General features: G+C 41.1%; 2 protein-coding genes and 1 non-coding gene across 3 annotated transcripts in view; 2 read left to right on the forward strand and 1 right to left on the reverse strand.

Moving 5' to 3' along the window:
• Positions 1 to 22,853, forward strand: part of rnasel2 (ribonuclease like 2) — a 33,654-nt gene that overhangs the window by 6,358 nt on the left and 4,443 nt on the right. The window contains exons 2-3 of the mRNA XM_085399313.1: positions 5,405 to 5,413; positions 6,592 to 6,647. Coding sequence (XP_085255439.1) covers positions 5,405 to 5,413; positions 6,592 to 6,647 — 65 coding nt within the window. The remainder of the gene's footprint in view (positions 1 to 5,404; positions 5,414 to 6,591; positions 6,648 to 22,853) is intronic.
• LOC146642719 (uncharacterized) lies at positions 1,393 to 3,729 on the reverse strand. The gene has a single exon (XM_085398047.1). The coding sequence runs from the start codon at positions 3,727 to 3,729 to the stop codon at positions 1,393 to 1,395; it is 2,337 nt and encodes a 778-aa protein (XP_085254173.1).
• On the forward strand, positions 13,923 to 14,041 carry LOC146642720 (5S ribosomal RNA). Its single transcript, XR_014909846.1, has one exon. It is a non-coding gene; the product is annotated as a 5S ribosomal RNA (ribosomal RNA).

Genomic DNA, 22,853 nt, shown 5'->3' on the forward strand with positions numbered 1-22,853 from the left:
ACATTTGCAGGGAATACCTTTTCCTTCAAAACAAACGTCACAGACTGTGTTTTTCTTTACTGATTGTATTTGAGTAGAAACTCAGATTAAAATGGCATGAGTGCTCATAAAACGATTTAACTGTAAAAGTAGGTGTAGTGGATCACTTTGCATAGATGTAGATAAAAGTGCAGTAAGCAAAGACTACAGTGGTCATTGAGCAGCTGTTCCTATAATGTGAATCTGGGATAAAGGCAGAGATTCTTTGTTTGCCTTTGTTTCCTGGTTCTTTCTTTCTTATCCAAATGGAAAAAGAGAGCATAAAAGTACTGTTTACAAGCAGCTTATCTACCTCATTGTGCCCACTATCATAAAATCTTGGTTGACTGAGCACTGAGCCATCTACCACTCGAAATTGAACCTGTGTGGGACAACAACAAAGTCCAGTATACTAAGTTTCAGTAATGTGCAGTTTTTTCTGTGGAAGATGTAAATCTAAATAGATGTCCTATTGTATGCATAATATAGCACTGAAATGTATAAAACAATTTCTAAAGACAAATTTCAATTTATTTTAGATTTTCTCAAATCCAAACAGCGCTAAAAGCATACACACAGTCAAATATTTTTCATACGAGGTGCTGAAGGTTCTGCAATGTTCTGTCAGTGCGCCCCAGGGCAGCTGTGGCTACAATGTAGCTGCCATTACCAGTGTGTGAATGTGTGTGTGAATGTGTGAATGACTGAATGTAGTGTAAAGCTCTTTGGGGTCCTTGGGGACTAAGTAAAGCGCTGTACAAATACAGGCCATTTACTGTGCGTGTGTTTATGCTCAAGTGTATGAATAAATTAGTCAGTTTGAAACAGTTGCAATTTAAACAGTAGAAGAGTGGCACTATATTTATATATTTATAAAGAATTTCAAACAACAATTAATTGATGCTCAAAGCAGGTTTATTTAATTAATATCCAGATTTCCAATTAGTTCCGAATTGATTCAGCAGCAAATCACATCACCAGTCACTTCAAGGCTGTATGTATTATTGTAAGGTAGACCCTACAATAATACATACAGAGACCCCAACAATCATATGACCCCCTATGAGCAAGCACTTTGGCGACAGTGGGAAGGAAAAACTCCCTTTTTACAGGAAGAAACCTCCGGCAGAACCAGGCTCAGGTCGGGGCGGCCATCTGCTGCGACCGGTTGGGGTGAGAGACTGAAGACGTTTGTTGTAGGTCTGATTGAAGGACTGATGTGATGGTAAGTTGTCTGCTGCTCCGCTTTGAATATTGAGAGATTAGTTGATGGATTTCAAGCCAAATTGTGCCCAAGTTTAAGACCACATTCATTGGTTGTTTTTGTTGATGTTATTGTTTTGGGCTTTTTTTCCACAAGAATTTCTAGCTCCCCTAGAATTCTGGCCACCCAAACGATGATTGCTGCTGAGAGAGCACAAGGTTTTGTCCCCCTGTACTATTCATGTCAGTGCAGGGGGTTCTCCTTGAGAGGCCAGGGTGGAAAAAGGGATGCTTCAGAACCTCCAAGGGTGTTATGCGCTGATTTGCATCCAAGGCCAACATTTCTTTGATTAGCCTTACAAATAATGTTTGGCCATTTTCCGGTCCTCGCCTAACCTTTAGCAGTTGTTCGAGGTCATCGAGACGCTTAAGTTTTATATATCGAGTTTCTTTAGATCGATAATGTGTCTCGTATTGAAATTGTTCTTGGGTCTTAAATGTCCAGCGCTGTTTGTTGTAGTTATCCTCGATGAAGTAGCAGTCAGTGTACAAGCCAGACTCTAGGAGATGATCTGGTAGCTGACCCTGGGTTTCAATTATGAATTTTAAAACATCATAATCGTCTTCCCCAGGATAGAGAGGCACCCCTGTAGCAAGCTCCACAGCTACCAGCCCCAGAGACCACATGTCGATTGCTTCGTGGTATGGAATGCCAAGCATAACCTCAGGTGCACAATAACCAGTTGTCCCCACACAGTCACCAGGAATCACTGCAGAAGCAGGACATGCGAGACCAAAGTCTATGAGTTTGACTTTGACGGGAGACTCACTGCGGTTCACAACCATGATGTTTCCAGGTTTGAGGTCAGCATGCACTATTCCCACAGAACCCAGGTGGAACAGAGCATTTGCAAGCTGATGCAAAATTGGCCTGAGTTCTCTCATTGGGAGACCTCGGTTATTCCGGTCCCCAATGTAGTCCCACAGGCTTTGGTCGAGCAGTTCGAAATTCAAGCAAATGCGCTCTCCATCGAGGAAATAGTCGTTCCATTCCACAATGTTGCACCTGTCTGGATCCAAGCGTTGTAGCTGCTCCAGGATGAAAATTTCCAGTTTTGCCTGGAGCAGAATTTCAGGGTCGCTCTTGTTGACTTTAATAGCAACAGTTTTGTTATTTTTTGTATCGCGACATCTGGTTACAACACCAAAGCCTCCTTCTCCAAGGAAGGCCTCTACCACGTGGTGATCTCCTAAAATGGTCCCTTCCGTTATTTGAAGATCATCTTCAGAGGCAGATGGGTTGGCTGAGGTGTTGATGTCTCCTTTTTGAGGAAATTCAACTGAGTTTTGGAAACTGCAGCTGAATTTTTGCGATCCATGACTTTTCCAGCTTGAAGGCTGCTGAGAGAGCACAAGGAGTTCTCCCCCTGTACTATTCATGTCAGTGCAGGGGGTTGTCCTTGAGAGGCCAGGGTGGAAAAAGGGATGCTTCAGAACCTCCGAGGGTGTTATGCGCTGATTTGCATCCAAGGCCAACATTTCTTTGATTAGCCTTACAAATAATGATTGGCCATTTTCCGGTCCTCGCCTAACTTTCAGCAGTTGTTCGAGGTCATCGAGACACTTAAGTTTTATCGATCGAGTTTCCTTGGATCGATAATCTGTCTCATATTGAAATTGTTCTGGGGTCTTAAATGTCCAGCGCTGTTCCTTGTGGTTATCCTCGATGAAATAGCTGTCAGTGTACAAGCCAGACTCTAGGAGATGATCTGGTAGCTGACCCTGGGTTTCAATTATGAATTTCAAAACGTCATAATCGTCTTCCCCAGGATAGAGAGGCACCCCTGTAGCAAGCTCCACAGCTACCAGCCCTAGAGACCACATGTCAATTGCTTCATCATATGGAGTGCCAAGCATAATCTCAGGTGCACAATAACCAATTGTCCCCACACAGTCACCAGGAATCACTGCAGAGGTGTTACATGCGATGCCAAAGTCTATAAGTTTGACTCTGACTTGAGACTCACTGCGGTTCACAACCATGATGTTGACAGGTTTGAGGTCAGCATGCACTATTCCCACAGAACCCAGGTGGAATAGAGCATTTGCAAGCTGATGCAAAATTGGCCTGATTTCTCTCATTGGGAGACCTTGGTTATTCCGGTCCCCTATGTAGTCTGACAGGCTTTGGTCGAGGAGTTCAAAATTCAGGCAAATGCGCTCTCCATCGAGGAAATAGCCGTTCCATTCCACAATGTTGCACCTGTCTGGATCCAAGCGTCGTAGCTGCTCCAGGATGAAAATTTCCAGTTTTGCCTGGAGCAGAATTTCAGGGTCGCTCTTGTTGACTTTAACAGCAACAGTTTTGTTGTTTTTTGTATCGCGACATCTGGTTACAACACCAAAGCTTCCTTCTCCAAGGAAAGCCTCCACCATGTGGTGATCTCCCAAAATGGTCCCTTTAGATATTCCAAGCTCATCTGAGCCGAAGGATGGGTTGGCTGACATGGTGTAATGTGTCTGTTTGCGCTGTGAATTGGTGAGAAACAAAACTGAACTTGTTTTGGTTTCTCTCGTAAATTGCTCTCAAAACTTCTCAAAAGGGTTTTAGTTGCTGCAGGTCAACGTCCGTTAAGCATAAAGTAACAGGTGAGCGCTTCTATTTATAGGTTTTGGATCAAAGCAAAGTTATGACGTCAGAAAGGATCAAAGCAAAGTTATCACGTCACAAGCGATCGAAGCGATTCTAATATGTGCGCATGCGCACATATGAGAAGCGATCGAAGCGATTCTAATATGTGCGCATGCGCACATATGAGAAGCGATCGAAGGGATTCTAATATGTGCGCATGCGCACACACGTGCTTGTTTGTGTAATATTGTTCACAGTAAACTTGACCCTAATCAATTTAATATCAGTCAATCAAAGAAAATGTTAGTTTTGGAAAATTTTAAAATGACATAACTGACAGTTAAAACATTTTTTGTTCATGTATTTGTATTTGTATTGTCTTCGGGGTTTTTTTGCATACCACGTCAAGCTTTTCTGTATATAGTCATGTCGTAGATTTCGGAGCAAACAAGAAATTGAATTGGATTTTAATATTGCAGTGCTTGGATTTCGGATTTGGTGCTTAAAACTTCTTGAAACTGTAACCGTATTTCATTCACCACAAAGAACTATCTGATTGAATAGTTTTCTTATCAGATAGAGAAATAAAACGAGTCGCAAAGTCTAAAAGCAACATTTGTCTGCCTGGGCTGTACCTCTGCACGTTAGTCTGTTTCAGTGTGTGACCCCCCACCCCCTCCCTGATCAGTCGGGGGTGAGTGCGCTAATGTGCCTGGAGGCCGTTTTAATGAGTGTTTGCTGGAAAACGAAAAATACAAGAAGGATTTGTACGTTTTCACAACGGGGGAGTTTGCGTAAGTACTAGTAAATAATTTTCTCGAGTGTGTACGTTACACATGTTATTTGTTTAAAATTGGTATTATTATTTTGCTAGCTAGCAAACTCGCGGGATAAAGGATTGAAGTGCACTCAGTGCGATACAATACGGTGGCGCTATTCTAACAGTTAGTTATTGCAGGGTAACTTGTAGAATATGCTGTGAATTGAACCAAGATTACACAGCAGTAGCAGTAATACGAGTTACTTCCCTCAAGTGAAAGCGTTAAACGTTAGCCCGATGCTTAACTAGCCAACGTCAGGCTTTCTGATTGAAGGCTAAAAGCGACGTTGTCACCAAGTAAACAGAATATTGATGATATTTTTGTGTATTGCTGCAGCCTTTTCAAGTATTAACCTGGTGTCTTTGGGAACAGCTTAGGGGGAAATGACGGTAATATGACTGAACCATATGGGAAGAAAGAATAGGCACTTTTTGTGCTAGCGAAGTTTCCTCGCTTTCATTCAAAATCTGTTTATCATTAAACAATTGAAACATAATGGCTTCGAGCTGACATTGAGGCCTGTGGGGCACTATCAGCCACTGAGACAGTAGACAAGTGACTATTTCACACTTTAAGGCTGCCTGTTTATTTAAGGGAGATGAACAGTACATTCTAACTGTACATAATAATATCAATGATGATAGATTAAATAAATGGGTTTTTGAAAGACGCTTGTGCATTTTTAAAGTCTAAAGTGTTGAATTGATCTGAGTATGTCATGTGTTCAAAGCCTCTCCCAGTCAGTGCTGTTCTCTATGCCTGTCTTACTCTACATGATGTTATTAGCACAAACACTTTAAAGGTGATAATTAGGTCTACAACAATAACACAGACTGCAATGTAGTTAAGCGTCTTACAGTTAGTTTTGAATGAATGAACTTAAAAAACAACACAAGCAAAGATCTGTCTCCTCCTGTTTTTTGTGTCACATAAGAAAGAAGCATCAATATCTGATGAGAAGACTTATTAATTTGGCCTTTCACGTGGTCTTACTCAGGTGATGCGAAGTGAAATATGCATCCTTTTTATGGTAATGTGCTGGAAAATGTTGAAAATGGACATTAAACGTGCTTACAAAGTGCTTGAATTTGACCCTGAAAGGTGTATGAAGCCAGAAAAAGTCACACTTGGAGTAAAAACCTCTCATAGCAAGTTAATCATATTCAATTGATTTGATGCTTTCAGCACAAAATTTAGCCACACAGTCAGGACAGCGTCTGCTTTACCTTCATCGGTAAACGTGTTTATGCAGTACATAGTAACAGTGTGGCTGAGTCCTCTGGTTCAAATCAGTTCCAGTACATTTGGAGATGTAAGTCTTAACCTTTCACATGCATCGGGAAGGAAAAAACATTTGATCTTCACAGTACTGCCGAAGTGCAGCGATACATTGTGAAGTGCACATTTGCATTTGTCATACAGTACCGAGCAAAAGTCTTGAACCACCCCCTTATTTTTTCGTGTTTTGCCAGGTCAGTCTGTGTTAACGGTGTTATTAACTGCATTCTTCAACTAAAGAAGTGAGAACAAATGATGTGGGGTTTTGTTTTTTTGCAATAGGCTGCAAGTAAATGTGTACAGATACAATTTAAAATTGGTTCTTTGTTAAGTTTTGTGGTCCTTTCCGTGACTTAGGTGTCTGTTTATGTTTGAATGTTTCAGAGATTAGTGTGAAGGGTCTTAACAGACAAAAAGTGGTCAAATACAAGCCCTGGATTAAAAATCAGAAACACTTTAAAAAGCCTGGAGAGCTATTCCTTAATACCACTTTAAAGATTACAGGGAAGTCCGGATCCCTGGAAGCAAATGAGGGATGGCTCAAGACTTTTGCACAGTGCTGTACATGTCATGTTCCCTGTTTTATAGCTCAGCTCAAACTGACACGTTCTCACTAACTGCTTCTCATTTTCTCCACAGTAAACTTTGACCACTTCCAGATACTGCGGGCCATCGGGAAAGGAAGCTTTGGAAAGGTAATGCAGCCTCCATTTTTCACGCCACTTGTATATTGTTTGCCCTTAATTACCCACCACGGTCGTCATCTCTAAAGAATCAGTGCAAGCGAAGCGAAATGTGCTGGGATTACACTTTAGTTCTCGTGTGCTGCTGTTATTTAATAACAGTTATAAATGCAGCTGATGTGATTATTTCTATAAAGTCAGTTAGAGGAGAGCCGATTTCTATTTCATCTCACTCAATCTAGGTGGGAATTTTGACCCCACGTCTCAATTTAATTACACAGCACATTGAATGTCTGGATGAGACTTCAGTAATGAATTCAGGACTGTGTGTGTGTGAGATACACAATTGGGGCTGCAGAGATTGGAATAGTTTACCTTCATTTGAAATATCACTGCCCTGTGCACATTGTCGGCTTTAAAATTCAAACTTAAAGAGTTTGTAAGTAAACTGGCTGAGATGAGACAGACGATGCACCGGGTCCTCGTCTGAGTGCTGGCTTTCAGTTGTGCTGTTTCTCTTGCCCAGCCATGCACACACAGACACAGACACTGCGTTCGGTGTGTTCACACCGAACGCGATGGACGCGAATAGAGCGTCAGGTTTACATGTAAAGTCAATGGAAAGGCGCGATGACGCGCGATTGCGGGTCCCGCGAAAATTCGGAAGCAGATTTGCGTCGCGAAAACGCCAAAACGCGTGAAACGCGCGTCAGTGTAGCGCGTCTGGCGCGTTTGACTCGCGAATAAAACCACGCGCGTGAGTTTTTGTGTTGCATTTTGTGCATACGCGCGTTTCGCGTCTACCGCTCGAGTTGGGAAAATCTGAACTCCAGCGTCAAATCGCGCCGCGACAACCAATCAGGAGCCTGGTGACGTGGCTGTTACCTAGGTCAAAGGGGCAGATCCAGCCAAAGCCTTTCATACTTCAATGGAGGGGAAGGCTAATCAATGCGGTAGCAAACAACTCGGAGCTGTACAACACCAGCTGCTTTCAGTACCGAGACAGGAATAAAAAGGACCGAGCTTGGAGGAAGATATGTGAAGAGATCGGGCAACCTGGTAAGTTCATTCATTTCTCTTTTGAAAGTTTTCACTGACCCGGGGAAGCCGCACAAAAGCTAGCAAGCCACCGCTATTTTCCCACTGACGTACAAATACCGTTCTGCTTTTATGCATGTTATCATTTAGGAATATATTTTATTGTTTATTAATAAACAGCACACAGTGGTCCCGCTGTTCATCCATCACTGCTTTGCTTTTTCGCTGATTTTTTATTGCACAGTACAGCATTGCATTCTGCAGCCTGATTGACAAATCTCCTGCGCTTGCCAAATTTATCACGTTTGGTTTTGATAACCATCGCGTCCAATAGAAAAAACAGCACAAAAACACCCATAACTATGAGCCTCATTCGGAAATAGACACCTGCACCGTGAGGGAAAAAGGCGCACGAAAGTGGCGGGCAGATGAAGACAAACCGCGGCATAATAATACTTTTACGTTTTGCAATCTACAAAGGTTTGCACTTTGAGAATCAATTGTGAGAACTGTGACCAGGGGCTAGTTATTCTGAGAACCCCTGCAATAAATGAGGGACCACTGTCTACTCTACGATTATTATATCCAACCTGTTAACATTTAATACTGTATTGATAGAACCAACTGATTCTGCAGCAGAGCATCCCCAGTCCCTGAGCTCCTGCTGCTGCACCCACAGATATGTACAGCAAGCACTGATACCTTTTTAGTCGGTGGGATTGCCTGTGATCACCTTTACTAAATATCTACAACCAATCTGATTATATCCTGTTATTGTTTTTTTTTTTTCAATGTTGAAATTAAAATCTAGTAGCAGCCTTCTCATTTCTTTGTGTTTTGTGCTGTTTTACAGGCCCACAGAGGAGGACGGCTCCGAGGCAGATGAGGGACGGGTCCCAGGACGGTCCATCGGCGGTGGAGCTGGCCATCCTGGAGTCCCTGAAGAGGCCACACCAGTCTCCAATGGAGCATTTCCTCCTCAGCCTTGTTCCTGCTCTGGAGAGCAGCTGGTCCTTTTTATTCCTGTCTCTCTGTAAATTCTTATATTTTATATATTTATGTTTAATGTTTTTCTGTTTGAGACTTTTAATATTATTTCAAATAAATGTTTATAATGACTAATGTCTCAGTTCTACTACACAGCAAATGTTGGCACACAACTTGACACATGTAGAATTTATTTCATATTATACTAATGACAAAATATACTGATACAGTGGGATGCAGAAGTTTGGGCAACCTTGTTAATAGACATTATTTTCCTGTATAAATTGTTGGTTGTTACAATAAAAAATGTCAGTTAAATATATCATACAGGAGACACACACAGTGATACTTGAGAAGTGAAAAGAAGTTTACTGGATTTACAGAAAGTGTGCAATAATTGTTTAAACAAAATCAAGCAGGTGCATCAATTTGGGCACCACAAAAAAGAAATGAAATGAATATTTAGTGTATATCAATGTGTGTGTCTCCTATATGATATATGGGGTGCCTTTGTCTGGATGTGCTTCCCATCCAGAGCTGCACAGCACAGAGGAAAGTTCCAGCGCTCCTGGAATCCCTCTGTGATGGACCGCCAGTCTCCAGGTGAAGGCACAGCCATGAAGTCGTCCACTAGACAGTCCCAGATGGACGTCGCTGCCTTGGGGGTGATCTGGCTCACCGTGGACACACCGACTCTGAAACTGAACGCGATGGTCCTGAAGGAGTCCCCGGTGACAAGGAACCTGGACAAAATTGTTCAAAATCAGTATTATGTGTACTGCAGTTACAAAATACATTATTCAAATTCCAAAATAGTTTTGTGATGTCAGATTTAAATCACAAAACATGAATCTTACATAAAACCTTTTGTAATTATAAGGATAATTACAAAATGTATATTAGATAATATCTAAAACAGTTGTGTTTTGTTTTAACTTTAACATATCATAATTTGATTGGTAGCAACTTTCACAACTACAGTGAGCCAATCACTCATAATTCCTAAACATGTCAATCAGGTAGGAATGAAGTAAGACATTAATAGAAATAAAGAGTTGTATGTTGACATGTAGCCCTTTCCTTGCTTAAATCATTAATATTTTTGAAAAATTAATCTGTGATAAGACAGCTTATCAAAATAGAACCATGTAACTAGAGATGAACCAAACTGTTCAGTTTTATCTAACTCTGTTTTAATAAAGGCTGTGACCCCTGCTATAGAGTCTGACAGCTGCAGGGATTATATACAAACATTCAACTATCCCAGAATTAAACCAGGTCTAAATAAAAAGGAGTGAGCATCACTACAAAGGTTAACTCAGTGGTCCTAATGCTCTAGTTTGATATCAGCAAACACCGAGCGCATACATTGATGTGACACCACAGCCATGCTATCATGCAAACACTGATAACAGCATAAATCGAATTAAATCGGGGCTTGATGAGACCTTCTGAGTATCACTAGAAATATTATAAAGAGTCCTCTCTGTACCACAGTTTGCTTTCAGTAAACACCGACAGCATTCACTGTTAGCATAGCACATCCATGTTAGCAGTGTATAACTGGATGGATTAGCATATTAGCACAGATATCAATAAAGGACTACCGTATTAAATAGTTTTACTAACCTCAGGCAGACGGACAGGCGCTCTGCAGGTGGGATTGAGCGCCTGTAGTTGGTGTCTAGGCGGGCGATGCTGGGACCGACGAGGGAAAGCAGGTCCTCAAACTGGCCGAGTGAATGACGGTGATAGCGCTGGAATCGGCCGTCATCCAGGCGCAGCTCCTGGAGCAAGTGGTGAAACTCACCAAACTGCTCATGCCTCTGGAGGACCTGATGGACCCAGGTATGGCGAGGATGTCCTTTACGCCGCTACTCTGCTCTCCACAGTACATAGAGAAGGGAGACTCTCTCTTCAAGCGCTAGCTCGATAGCTGCCATCTTGCAAAGATACCGGTCTGGCACAACTCCCTCCCACATTCCTCCCACATTTCCGGTTCACGCGCGTCAAAATATCATATTTTGACGCGCGATGGATTTTTCTTGGACACGTGTTGAGACGCGAATGTACACGCGTCAAATTAGGGGCGTTTGGGGCGTTTTATTCGCGTCCATCGCGTTCGGTGTGAACACTGTGAGACAGATGCTCACAGAGACGTCCAGATACATTTTGTCCTTGCTGGAGGTCATCTTGTGTTTTTTGGCCCACTGTGGCCTCACACCGAGCTCCTGCTGTTTTTTGAACACTTTAACAGCACCAGTCTTTAGCTTCCTGTTGAACACACTTAAGTGGGGGAGGTGTTATTATTAGTGGTAAATGATTTGTGTATTTGTTGGATGCACCTCAGAGCAACAGGAAACATGACACGACACGCTCCAGTAACCTGCAGTCTTTACAGTGAGGACACACAAACATTAACCCTCTGCTCCTTACAGAAACTCTCTAAATCCTGTAAGTTTCTTGACTGCCACTTGGAAAGTTGAAACTTCAGCTCCCTCCACAGATTTTCTACAATACTGATGTCTGGAGACTGACTAGACCACTCCGTGATCTTATAGCACTTCTCCATTAGTACATACTCAGATCAGCTTGCTGTGACTCATTTTCCATTACAATCAAGTACCACTTAATGTGCGTGGGGTCATTACAGCAAAGCGGCCCGATGTCCATGTTGTCATTTATGAGCAACACGAATGCCACAACAAAGGAAGACGTCGCAGCGATGATGTATCTGTGGCTTTTTGTCACACTTGGAAACCACGGTGTTGTGCAGCTATTTGCCTTGTTGCAGGGTTTTAAAAAAACTGCAGTTTTGATTTTAGTGAAAGACACCGTCTCATGACTCATTGAGTGCCGCGACTGACAAGCCAATCCGTGGCCTGCAGTCTGACGATGTCACATTTCCTGACTGCTTGGAACCCCGACTAAGTCGTCCTGTAGCCCACATCATAATGTTTCCATCTCTCTGCTTGACTGCAGGGATGCTATTTTTTGCATCACACTCCTATTTCAAAAGGTCAGTTAAAGCCACATAATTTCGTTTCATCTCCCCACAGCACTTTCTCCAAAGTCTTCCCTGAATCATTTAGATTTTCACTGGCACTTGAGATGGGCCTATGCATGTTTCTCCTTGAACAGGTAGCTACCCTATGTTAGCCTAGCTTTCTATCACTGATGCTCTGTGTGTATGCTGCTGCCTCTCGTCTCGTGTTACTTAAAAAATTAATCCCACAGCTTCAATAACCGTATCTAAAAATCTCTCAGTGAAAGTTACGGTTGTAGGTTTGGAAACATTTTGGGGTAGCCAGTGTTAAATAGAGACAGGGCCACATTCTTTATCTAGTCATTGTAATGAAAGAAGCACATTAAAAACTATATGAGAGTTTGCTTTTAACAAGCATGTAATGACTCTACTTAGTTTAGGTAGTCTTAGGGAGTCAAACTGAAGGTAGCATTTTGTGGATGTTTTCCCTGCTGCCCGATCCCATCAGTCTCTTAAAGCATCATTTTTTATGCGCCCTGGTGTGACAGAGGTTTCATGGCGCTACAGGTTACCTGAGCACATCAGGTATATTACGGTTGAAAACAAGTGCCCGGCCTTCCAGTGGGTGTTCGACCCCTCGTGCACAGCTCAGGAGTCTAAACGACCCAGCAGTTATGGACATGTGTGTTTTTGGTGTGCTGTCCCTCCTTCTCCCTGCTTGCAGGTGTGTGTGTGTGTGTGTGTGTGTGTGTGTGTGTGTGGGTGGATGCCGGCGTTTCTGGGAGCACCTGTTTACAGGCACCTTCAGGCCTGGTGGGTGTGGCCCTGCCACCCTTCTCCAAATCTGTGCCCCTACCTGGCCCCCCCAACAAAAATTTTCTAGACACGCTACTGGAAACAACACGTTCTCATCCCAACAGGTAACGATGCTATGTGACAAATCATCAGTATGTGTAAATGTGTTTTTTGTTCTAATCATGAATCGCTTTGTAAAACAAGACCTGATAGGGTTAAGGTTAAAGTTACGGTTAGAGTTAATGTTAGGGATAGGGCTGGAATGGACGGCTGGAGCCTCTCCTCCAAGTGTGTGTTACTGCCGCGAACAGCATTCTGTTGTATTCTGTTGTATGCTTTTCTCTGTAAGCGCTTCGAGCCTCTACTTTTTTGCTTTAACTGAGTAATGAAGTTGAATCAGTACTTTAACTTTCACTGGAACAATAGTATTTTTACTTCTACTTAAGAATGTCTGATCTTTTGCCAACTCTGGCTGTCTCTCAGTCTTGGAATACCCACTTGTTGTCCAGCGGTGTCCTGGGAATATGGGGAACTAGACAGACTGGGGAAACAATGGGAGGAGACACAAAGATGGAATCACTTTTACCATCTTTTATGTATTTGCTGGTCGTTGTGGGCGGGTGGGTGTATGGGGGCGCAGGGTGCCGCCGGTGCGTCGAGCCACCTGGGGGGCTCTTCAACTGGTGAGGGAGGTTGTCACATCTTGCAGGAGCTTTCCTCTCTTCAGGAACTCTCTGCAGGAGGGGGAGATACAGGAGAGGTGGAGGAAGATCTCAGCCTGGGCGTCTATTGTCTTATGTAGTCTGGAAGATGAGTGGATGGTGGGGTGGGTGCAGTTTTCTCTGTGGTGGGGTTGGGTGGACTGTCCCGGGCTCTGTGCGGCCGGGCAGCGCTGCTGCACTGGGCCCCGGCCCGGATGGGCCTGGGCCCCCTTTCCCTAGCGGGTCGCAGAGTATGGGGGTGCCTACTGGGGTCAGCGGGGGAGCTGGCCCCAGGGAGGGGTCACTTGCCCCTCCCTTCCTTCCCTCCCCATCTCCAGCTGCCTCCCTCTTCCCGCTCCACCACAACCACCCACACATGCAGGGACTTGGAGTAGGGGTGTGTCACTAGGGTGCAGAGGAGGCATCCCCCCCCTCTGTCCCCTTCTGGCTGCCTCTGCCTCAATTTTATCTCACAACTTAGACATTCACATTACTCACACTCTCATTACACATACATATAGGATCTTGGGGGTGGGCACGCTGCACGGAATCCAAGTTACCATCAGGGTGTACACCTCACCCCTGGCGTCATTGCCCACCTCTCAATTTTAAATACACGTAGACATTGAGGGCTAGCAGGAGGGACCATGCACTTACCTGCTGCTCTCTGGCAGGTAGCTCCATGCCATCCTGGGTTTTAAATGCACCTTAGAACACATCGGGCGTGTTCAGGGTGGTATCACAGCATGTTTAAAAAGGCTGTTTCTGTGCTCTTCTCTCGCTTACGGCCATACCACCCTGAACACGCCCGATCTCGTCTGATCTCGGAAGCTAAGCAGGGTCGGGCCTGGTCAGTACTTGGATGGGAGACCGCCTGGGAATACCAGGTGCTGTAAGCTTTTGCACTTCCACACACAAAGTGCAGAGAGCGCTGCTGCTCATGTTTATGCTCACAGGCATGAAAAGTTAGATTTCTGGGTAATAAAATCTTTTTTCTATCTTTTTAACATGAGAATATTATATTTCCATCTTGTCTTAAACAGTAATCAGATTAATGATGAGATAAAAGTAGAACAAGGAAAGAATAGGCCATGTATCTCACGTTTAAACAAAATTGATGTTTTCTGAAAAATCTCACACAGATAAACATTTACAGGAAATTACTTTTCCTTCAAAACAAACATCAAAGAGTCTGTGGTTTTCTTTATTGATTGTACTTGAGTAGAAGCTATAATGGAAAATTTCTATTATTCTCATTCAAAGTGTTTAAGTTCTTAAAAGCATATGCTTAGTTCTGACACTATAATAGACTGTTCAGTGGAAGTTTCTAAACTAGATGAACTTATTTCAGCCCCAGTAGTTGAAGAAGACAACTCCCTATTGCATGAATAATATACCACTGAAATTTATAAAACAGCTTTCAAAAACAAGTTTGAATTTATTTTGGATTTTCTCAAATCCACACAGTGCCAAAAGCATACACACAGTCAAATCTTTTCATGTGAGGTGCTGAAGGTTCTGCACCTCATAACTCAACAAGCCCTATTAACTTCTCATTAGTGATCATGGCCGACTACAAGTGTTAGTTTCTCTTCGCAGCGTAAAAAGGATCAGCTTGAAAGCACTTGTTGGATTGACCAATATTTAGAACAACAGAAAGTCCAAGGAACTCACTGTAAACCATTTTAAGCCATTTTTATACACTTACAGATTCGGTTCAAATAATCGTTTGTAATTACAAGTTGTTTGGATATGTTACCACTTGGCCAAGGACTGGAAGAAGACCAAAGAGTCCCCCTTAGATCAGTGGGAATTTGTTATTACTGTGAACTGAGGATCCCAACCCCTTCTGGAAAGACAGCTTTCTGGGCAGACTAGACTATGACTGAGCTATATGGCCACAATGACAACAGTATGTTTGGCGTATCAAAGGTGATCCTTTGAAATCTGAGAACACTGTACCAGATGTTAAGCCTGGTGGTGGTAGGATCATGCTCCGGGGCTGATTTGCCGGATGGAATAATGAAGGAGGAGGACTAGTAAAGTGAGTTTACAATCAACCATTGAAACTGATCATCAGAAATAGAAAACTTCTATATTCAGTGCTACTCCAAATCCTCAACCTCGACTTATTAGTAAAAGAAAACAAATTTCATAATATAATATGTTCTGATGACATTCAGTTGGATCTGATTCACACATCAGAGGCTTGGTCAAGTAAATGAACATGAAATATACAGAATAAAAAACTGCATGAGAAAATATTCAATACATGACTTTCCGTGAAGCCGTGCTGTCACAACCATCAGATGACACTGCATCAGAATTTTCGCTAACCACTTTCTTCTTTTCATGACCACAACTCAGCACCTTATGAGTGTTTGCAGCTTGGTAATGCACCGTGTGCCAAAACTGTGAACAACTGAATCTGTTCTGAGAGCAGAAGAAACTTCTATGAATGCAATAACTCTAGATGTTATCACACTAACTACATATGTTATAATGCAATCTTTGTGTAATTTAAGGTTATAAATGGCAGTTTTTGGTTACTTTTGAGTTTACCTTCATTAATTTCACTTTTACAAACTGCTTATTTTGCCTTGTTTGAGTTCATTCTTTTCAGAACAACAGTACAAATAAGAATTTACAGTTATTATTTCATTCTGACTGTATTTTTGATAAACAAACATACACACACACACACACGTACACACACACACACACACAAAGCTAGACTACACAGTCAAAAAATTCCAGAAATCTCTCAAATCTCAAAATTTGCTGTCAGTGTTGCTGTTCTTTATTTTGCATTCACTCCAAGAACCCCTTTCCATAGCAAATACCACATGCTGTCATATAATTTTGGCTGTCATGCTGCATTCCCCCCCAATAGGAAATTGAAGTTGTGTTTTATTTACATTTTTCCTTAGAAGATGCCGTTTTTACTGTTTCTTCTTGCACTAAAGGTGATTTTCAAAACTGGTATGTAGTTTGGCGTCCGCATTTCTGACCCAAACTGAAACGAGACTCAGTGAGGGTTTGATGTCATCTTAAATCAATCACGTGATTTGGATGCTTTGTCTGTAGACTCTAGAGGGTGATACGTTCTCAGTTTATTGCTTCACACCAGACAGCCTCCTGTAATTCAGAAAGCAACTTTAATGCTTCAATACAAATGAAGAAGATAATTATCTTCTTCATTTGTAATAGCAGCCAGATGCTGCTAATGAACTGCACTTGATTAACTGTTTATCAGCAAGTGTGAGCACCTTTACGAAAGCATAATATTTGACAGTTAACACAATTATCATAATCTTCCCAGGAATCATGTCCCAGAAAATTCAAGCCAAGGTCAAACTGTGCAATGGTCAGAAAAAGCCCAAAAATCCAAGATTATATGTCAGACTCTACAGGCCTCAGTTGGCATGTTAAATATTAAAGTCCATGACAGTACAATTAGAAAAAGGTTGAATAAGTGTGGCTTGGTTGGAAGGGTTGCAAAGAGAAAGTCTGCATGGATGCAAGTTTGGTAGTAAAGTTGCAATCTCATACCAGCTGTCAACATATAAACACATAAATAAATGTCAGAAACTTCAATGATGTGAAGAAACAATGTAAAGAAGAGTGAGCCAAACATCCTTGTGAAACACTGATAGTCATACAGAAACAATTTGGTGACACTATTGCTGCTAAAAGGTAAATGACTGAATCCTGGAGTGTTCTTAGTTTTTCAGAGTATGCAATAGATTTCTATGAAAACAATCTTTTCCACATGACTGTATGTTTGTTTGTTTTCTTCTGACTGTGCTATGAGGATTAAGTTATGAATCTCTTAACAGTGCAGCAGCAGCTTGAGAATGCTGCTTGGTTAATGGGACGTCTTAAAAGACCTGGTCAAATGTCTTACTGGAAATGTTTGATATCTTCAGTCAGCTCAGTGCAGGTTTCCCCAACCTGTGTTTGAATTCAGACTTTACATGACAGCATTGACTTGCTGCTGAATTAAAAAAAAACTAGTTCAAGGTGTCCTGCATATATAATACAGTGGTCCCTTGCTATAACGCGGCCTCGCTGTGTCGCAGTTTGGTTTTTGCAATTTTACATGCTTTTTTTTTTTTTTTTTTACAGCGCATTGTGTTCTGCGTCTTGATCAGCTGTCAAATGTACTTAAATCTTCGATCGCTAGCAGTGTGACTCTGAAGTGCTGTACTGTATGTTTGTAAGTTTTCTCACCAACAAACACAATAATTTGATTTCATTCTGTAATACTGGACTTATTTTTCTACGAAGGTTTTAACTGTGATTGCAGCCATTCCCCAACTCTCTGTGAATGGTACTCATGGCTGTTGATCAGTCGGCTGGTTTCAGTCATTATGCAAATGTACTGTTTATAAGATTGAGGAAACCTGCAGTCAGCTGAGACTGAAGAAGTCACTTGGATGAGTGACAAAACGTTTCTCCCACAAATTGCTACGTCCAGATGAACAGAATCAACTTTTGGAGGTTCCCTGTGCTTTGTTTGGCCTATTGTCATGGCGGGAGGGGACGTGGCCCCCCCTCACGTGACATCACGCTCCAAAGCCCTATAAGATGTCTGGCTCCGCCTCTGCTCAGTCGGCTAGTGCCTGAGCTCGGATCATAGCAAAATTAGGGGGAATTTAGGACTGTGCGCTATGTGCTTCGAATATTGTGTGTAGTTTTTTGTTTTATATAGTTGTCAGTCAGGCAACTAACTATGAAACAAATTACACTCCAAAAGACCCCGGGCTTCTGAAACAACAACCCGGGCTTAAGCCCAGTAAGCCACCTCCCGCTCCGCTGATTTCGTGAACACAGCAGAACTGAGGCAAGTGAACTAAGAGGTTATTTATTATTAATGACTGAACAGGGACGGCCAGTTTTCTCCCTAATATTATAATGCTAATGTATATCAGAGAGCTGTTAATAGAACTGAGTCTGTTAATAGAATTAAAAGCATATTAAAAACAAAAATGTAACTTTGTTGGAGTCATTTCAAATTGAGAGACATGGTCATCATTAACTAGGGATGCAATGATACACAAAATTCACGGTTCGGTTCGATACTTTGGTGTCACAGTTCGATATTTTTTCAATGCAAAAAGAGAGTTTATTACAGAGAAATGGCTCTTTCCAAAATAAAAGCTATACTATACGCTTCTTCTGGGCTATATTCTCAGCAGCATATTAAACATATCAGGTCCCCATAAGGAGAATCATGTGCTAACGGCTGTCTAAATGACTCAGGTAAAGTTTGTAGCATGCGTGCTTGTTGTTTTTGTCTGCTTCCACTTGTCTTTGCACTAGGATGATGTCGGCGTAAATGTGCAGTCATATTCGTTCTGTTCCCACTAGTGCTGTCAGCGTTAACCTTGTTAAAATGACATTAACGCCATAACGCTGCAAATCTCCGTTAACGAGTTACCGTGGATCGACCCGTGCGTGGGGCTGGACGGCGTCAAAATGTTAACACGCTAACTGCGCTAACGCACTAGTTCCCACCAATTGAGCATTGCGTGGCACATCCGACATACTGTTTTACTTTTGTCCATGATGCGCTTACCATCTGGGTCATGCTTCACATGAAAACCGAGATGGTTCCAAATGCCAGATCTCAATGACGGTGGGGGAGGTTCAATTTCGGGTAGCGTGAGGCAGTTGCCATGTTGCAACGAGCTGAGCTTCAGTCTTGCTAGCTTGCGCTGCGCTCAGTGGATCTACACTCGACAGTGCAGCCTAGGCGGAGTAGTCGAACACAGATCCACTGAGTGCTCAACACAGACAGCATCGTCAGAAGAAAAGTTGATAAAATAAATTAAAAATGTTGAATTGTTCGATACATATGCATACCGAACCGAAAACACTGTATCGAATGGTTCAATATCAATACGAGTATTGTTGCGCCCCTATCATTAACATCACAGGGTGCTTTTGCATAGAAACACATAAACAAGCACCAAATACAGAGCCATTTATTCTTTTTGTTGTCAAAGACAAAAGTGGACGAAAGAGAGACAAAATTGTGGCTCCACAAGTATAATTATAATGTAAAATAGACAATATTGATGTAAACGATATTGTCACATCTCATATCTCGTATAAAAATATATCGATATATTTAAAAACTCGATATATGGCCCAGCCCTACTGCTGAAAGTTCTTTGTTAGTTGTCTCTGCTTATTCCCACACATGGAGCAGATAGAAATCCAATGCAGTCCAGATGAACTCCAGCACTAACTCAGACCTCAGCACTAAGACAAAATCTGTAGCTCCTCTCTTCATCAATGATTTTAAAACCAGTGAGTGTTTGTGGTTTTACAAGAGCTTTGTTTTAAGTATAAAAAAATTCTCTGGAGCAGCAACTTGGGTTTTTTTGTAGATTATTTATTGAATGCTGAAAGACAAGCAATGTCTGTGATCTGAGAGAACAGGATGAACAGCCGGTTAGAAAAAAATGTCAGAATGTAATGTTTACTTATGCAAGTGAGACAAGAAAGTCAAAAGTTCTTTCAATAACTCTTGTGATTGTGGTATTATTCCACATTCACTTACAAACAATTCTTCCATATTTCCTTAATAATAATATTCCCATTATTGTTTATGCAAACTTTACAAAGTCTTAAGAATTCCAAATCTGAAGAAATCCAAAGCAACATCATGAAACAATGATAGAAAGATCACAGTGAGTACAGAGCAGCTCTCAAATCAACAGCAGCATTGCAAGTGTACAGGTTGAAGACCACGGCCGATTTCCACACATGCAATTTCAATATGCTTCTTTATCTTTACGCCTTCGTATTTTCTTTTGTCATTTTGCAGTTTGCAGTGCAAAAGCTCCATCTCTTCAGAGCTTCTATAAAGATTGTCATTTTTATAAACACGTTCTTCTTTACAAATATCTTTGACCTTTTTAAAAGTGCTAAAGATGAAGGTGTTTCTTTTTTTTTTATCTTTACCATTAACATCTTTGATCTTCCGGTCTTCTATTAGTTTATCACATGACTCTTCTGTGTCGATGATATGCTGGTTTATAAAGTTGTCAACACGTTTGTCAACACGTTCGTCAACACTTTCTTGTGCTGATCTGCTAGAAGAAACAGACGACATTTTTGTGTCTGGTTCGATGATACGCTGATTTTTGACCTTCTTAACATGTTCGTAATCCACACAGAGCACAGTGACAGAGAGCACCACCAGCAAGAAAATGGAGAGCTTCATATTTCTATTTTGAAGACAAAAAAAGAACACTGATAAGAGTAAGTAAAGTAGTCAGTTTGTTTGTTTCTGAAACGTTTTACCATTTGAACATGCTTACACATTAAAACACATTTAAAATACACATTTAATACAACAAACTGGATGATCCCAGTTGGATGAACCAAAACAACAACTGGTAAAGATGTATTACTTTTACCTCTTTCTTCAGTTAGCAGAGTGATTTGTTGTGCAGTGCAGTGTTTGGTGGGAGTCGGCTCTCTGACGCAGGGATCAATGAAGATCTTCAGGGAAGGAAATTCTCTGAAATGTCAGATTAATTGCTATAAGTTAATAAACTAAATGGTTGAATGAACAGCAGCTGCATGTAAGATCAGTTTGAATGAAGATATTTGTTTAAACAGAAATTATGTAAAGTTGACTGTATATGATACATGCAAGTAAAATATGAAAAATAGTAATGTTAGGAAAGTAAACAGTCAACATGCATCTAAAAGCTGACATGTTTTTTTGGAACAAACGAAGTGAAGCAGCCAAATACTTGTGAGCAATTTGGAGGATCCGCCCACCTGCTGCACCTGAACCAGTTGACTGGCACTCTAATTTCCTAGCTCCAGGTTTTACTTCCACTGTATTATTCTGTCTGGTGTGTTTCTGCCATGTCTGCCACATCTATTGGAGCTCACAATAGAAACTTCAAATATTTAGGTGTTGAGGTCAGTTGGCCTGTTTACGATGTTGACAACAGCAAATAGAACTTTTTTAAAACTTTGTTTTTCTCTACTTGTGTTACAAAAGATTACAAGATAACATATTATATTCATTATAATTATAATTTAAGTTTAAATAAAGTTTTAATTTCTTTATATTTTTTATTATATTAGTAATGAGGTTTGTTTAGCTTTGCACCAAAATAGATTGTAGAAATAGGCTTTACAATGCACTCAAGTACATTTTAGAGATTTTATTTTCCTCACTTTTGAGTAAAGAAGTTGAATCTCAAAGTTTACTAGACTAATTTTAACCCAAGCATATGTACTTGTACTTAAATGATAAAAATATGTGTTTTACCACATCTGCACTCATGAGCAATTGGACAAACTAACATCTTTTTAAATATAAAAATTGTTTTTAATACTCGGATGAAAAAGTTAATCGTGACCTGAAGTTTTATTACAAGTAAAAGGTTATGCAAAAGTAAAGAGACATAAAATCAAAGTTAAAATATAACAAGTCTAAAGACTGACCTGTGTCAAGCTGAGGATCACTCAAAAAGGACCATGAAAGAAAGCCAAGGGACAAGAGTAAAAAAGATCAGTGATTTCCATGTCAGCCCTTTTTATACTACACAACTGCCTTAGCCATAAATAGATTCAGCGCACATAGCAGCAGCTTAGCAACCACATTTCCTGTCAACTTTGCGTCTTTGAGCCCATATATGGCATATATACATCAACATGAAGCGCTACACAAACATGACTACAAAAAAAAAATTTATAAGCTGTTTGTCTGCACAGCCAAATATGTAAAGATATGAGTCTCTGTCTGTGTACAGTTTTACACATGTTTGGTTTAATACTTAATAGCAAAAGGTCATGAACTGTTAATTAATGCACCAAACATAATAAATATTACATGAAGTTGATTAACTCATTCACTGCCATTGACGTCTATAGACGTCAATAGCAGTGAATGAGTCAATGGGTTTAACTCATTCACTGCCAATGGCTGGCAGTGAATGAGTTAATAAAAATGTTCCTTGTAATTATGTTACTTTAATTTTACAGGAAATGTGTACTACCCATTTTTTTTTGTGAATGTAGTGGCGTAAAGTTCCCATCTGGTCAGCTGGTCAAAATAGAACATGTTTGCAAAAGTGCTCTGATGTTTTTGGAGATGTTGCTAGCTCAGCTAACAGTCAGCTGACAGAGTGCACCGAGCTCACAGCTCCAGTGTTCCAGCTAAAATGTTAACCAGTTAGATTTGTGTGTTCCACATGTTGCATTTAAGAGTTTTGTGACATTTAGCGTGTTTGGAGTCTATAGTTAGTGTGCAGTTAGTGTGTAGTGCAGTTGTTGTTTTGTTTGTCAGTTATACTGATGAATGTCACAGTTGCTCAAAAAAGCCACCAAAGGCAGACTGCAGTGTAAATGCTAGTGGTGTGTTTGACAAGAATCTGGCGATACAATATGTATCACAATACAGGGGAGACGATACGATATATTGCGATACTAAAAGCCAGATGATATTTGTGTTTGTGTCAATTGTAGGAAAACTCGCAGTAAACAGTCTAAACTCTTAAATGTGTGACATGAGCAATCTCAACTAAAATAGAGGGATACAGTTGACTAGAGAAAACAAGTTATTTGGATGTGCTACCACTTTGCCAAGGTCTGCAAGAAGACCCGAAGTGTCCCTCTTAAGCTGTGCATACACTGTGCGATTTTTTTCAGTCACGTTATTCAGCTCCTGCTCAA

Source organism: Rhamphochromis longiceps, linkage group LG23 (assembly GCF_057381845.1).
Source record: "Rhamphochromis longiceps isolate RC_006_pf linkage group LG23, R_longiceps_female_GT1.1, whole genome shotgun sequence".
NCBI lineage: Eukaryota > Metazoa > Chordata > Actinopteri > Cichliformes > Cichlidae > Rhamphochromis > Rhamphochromis longiceps.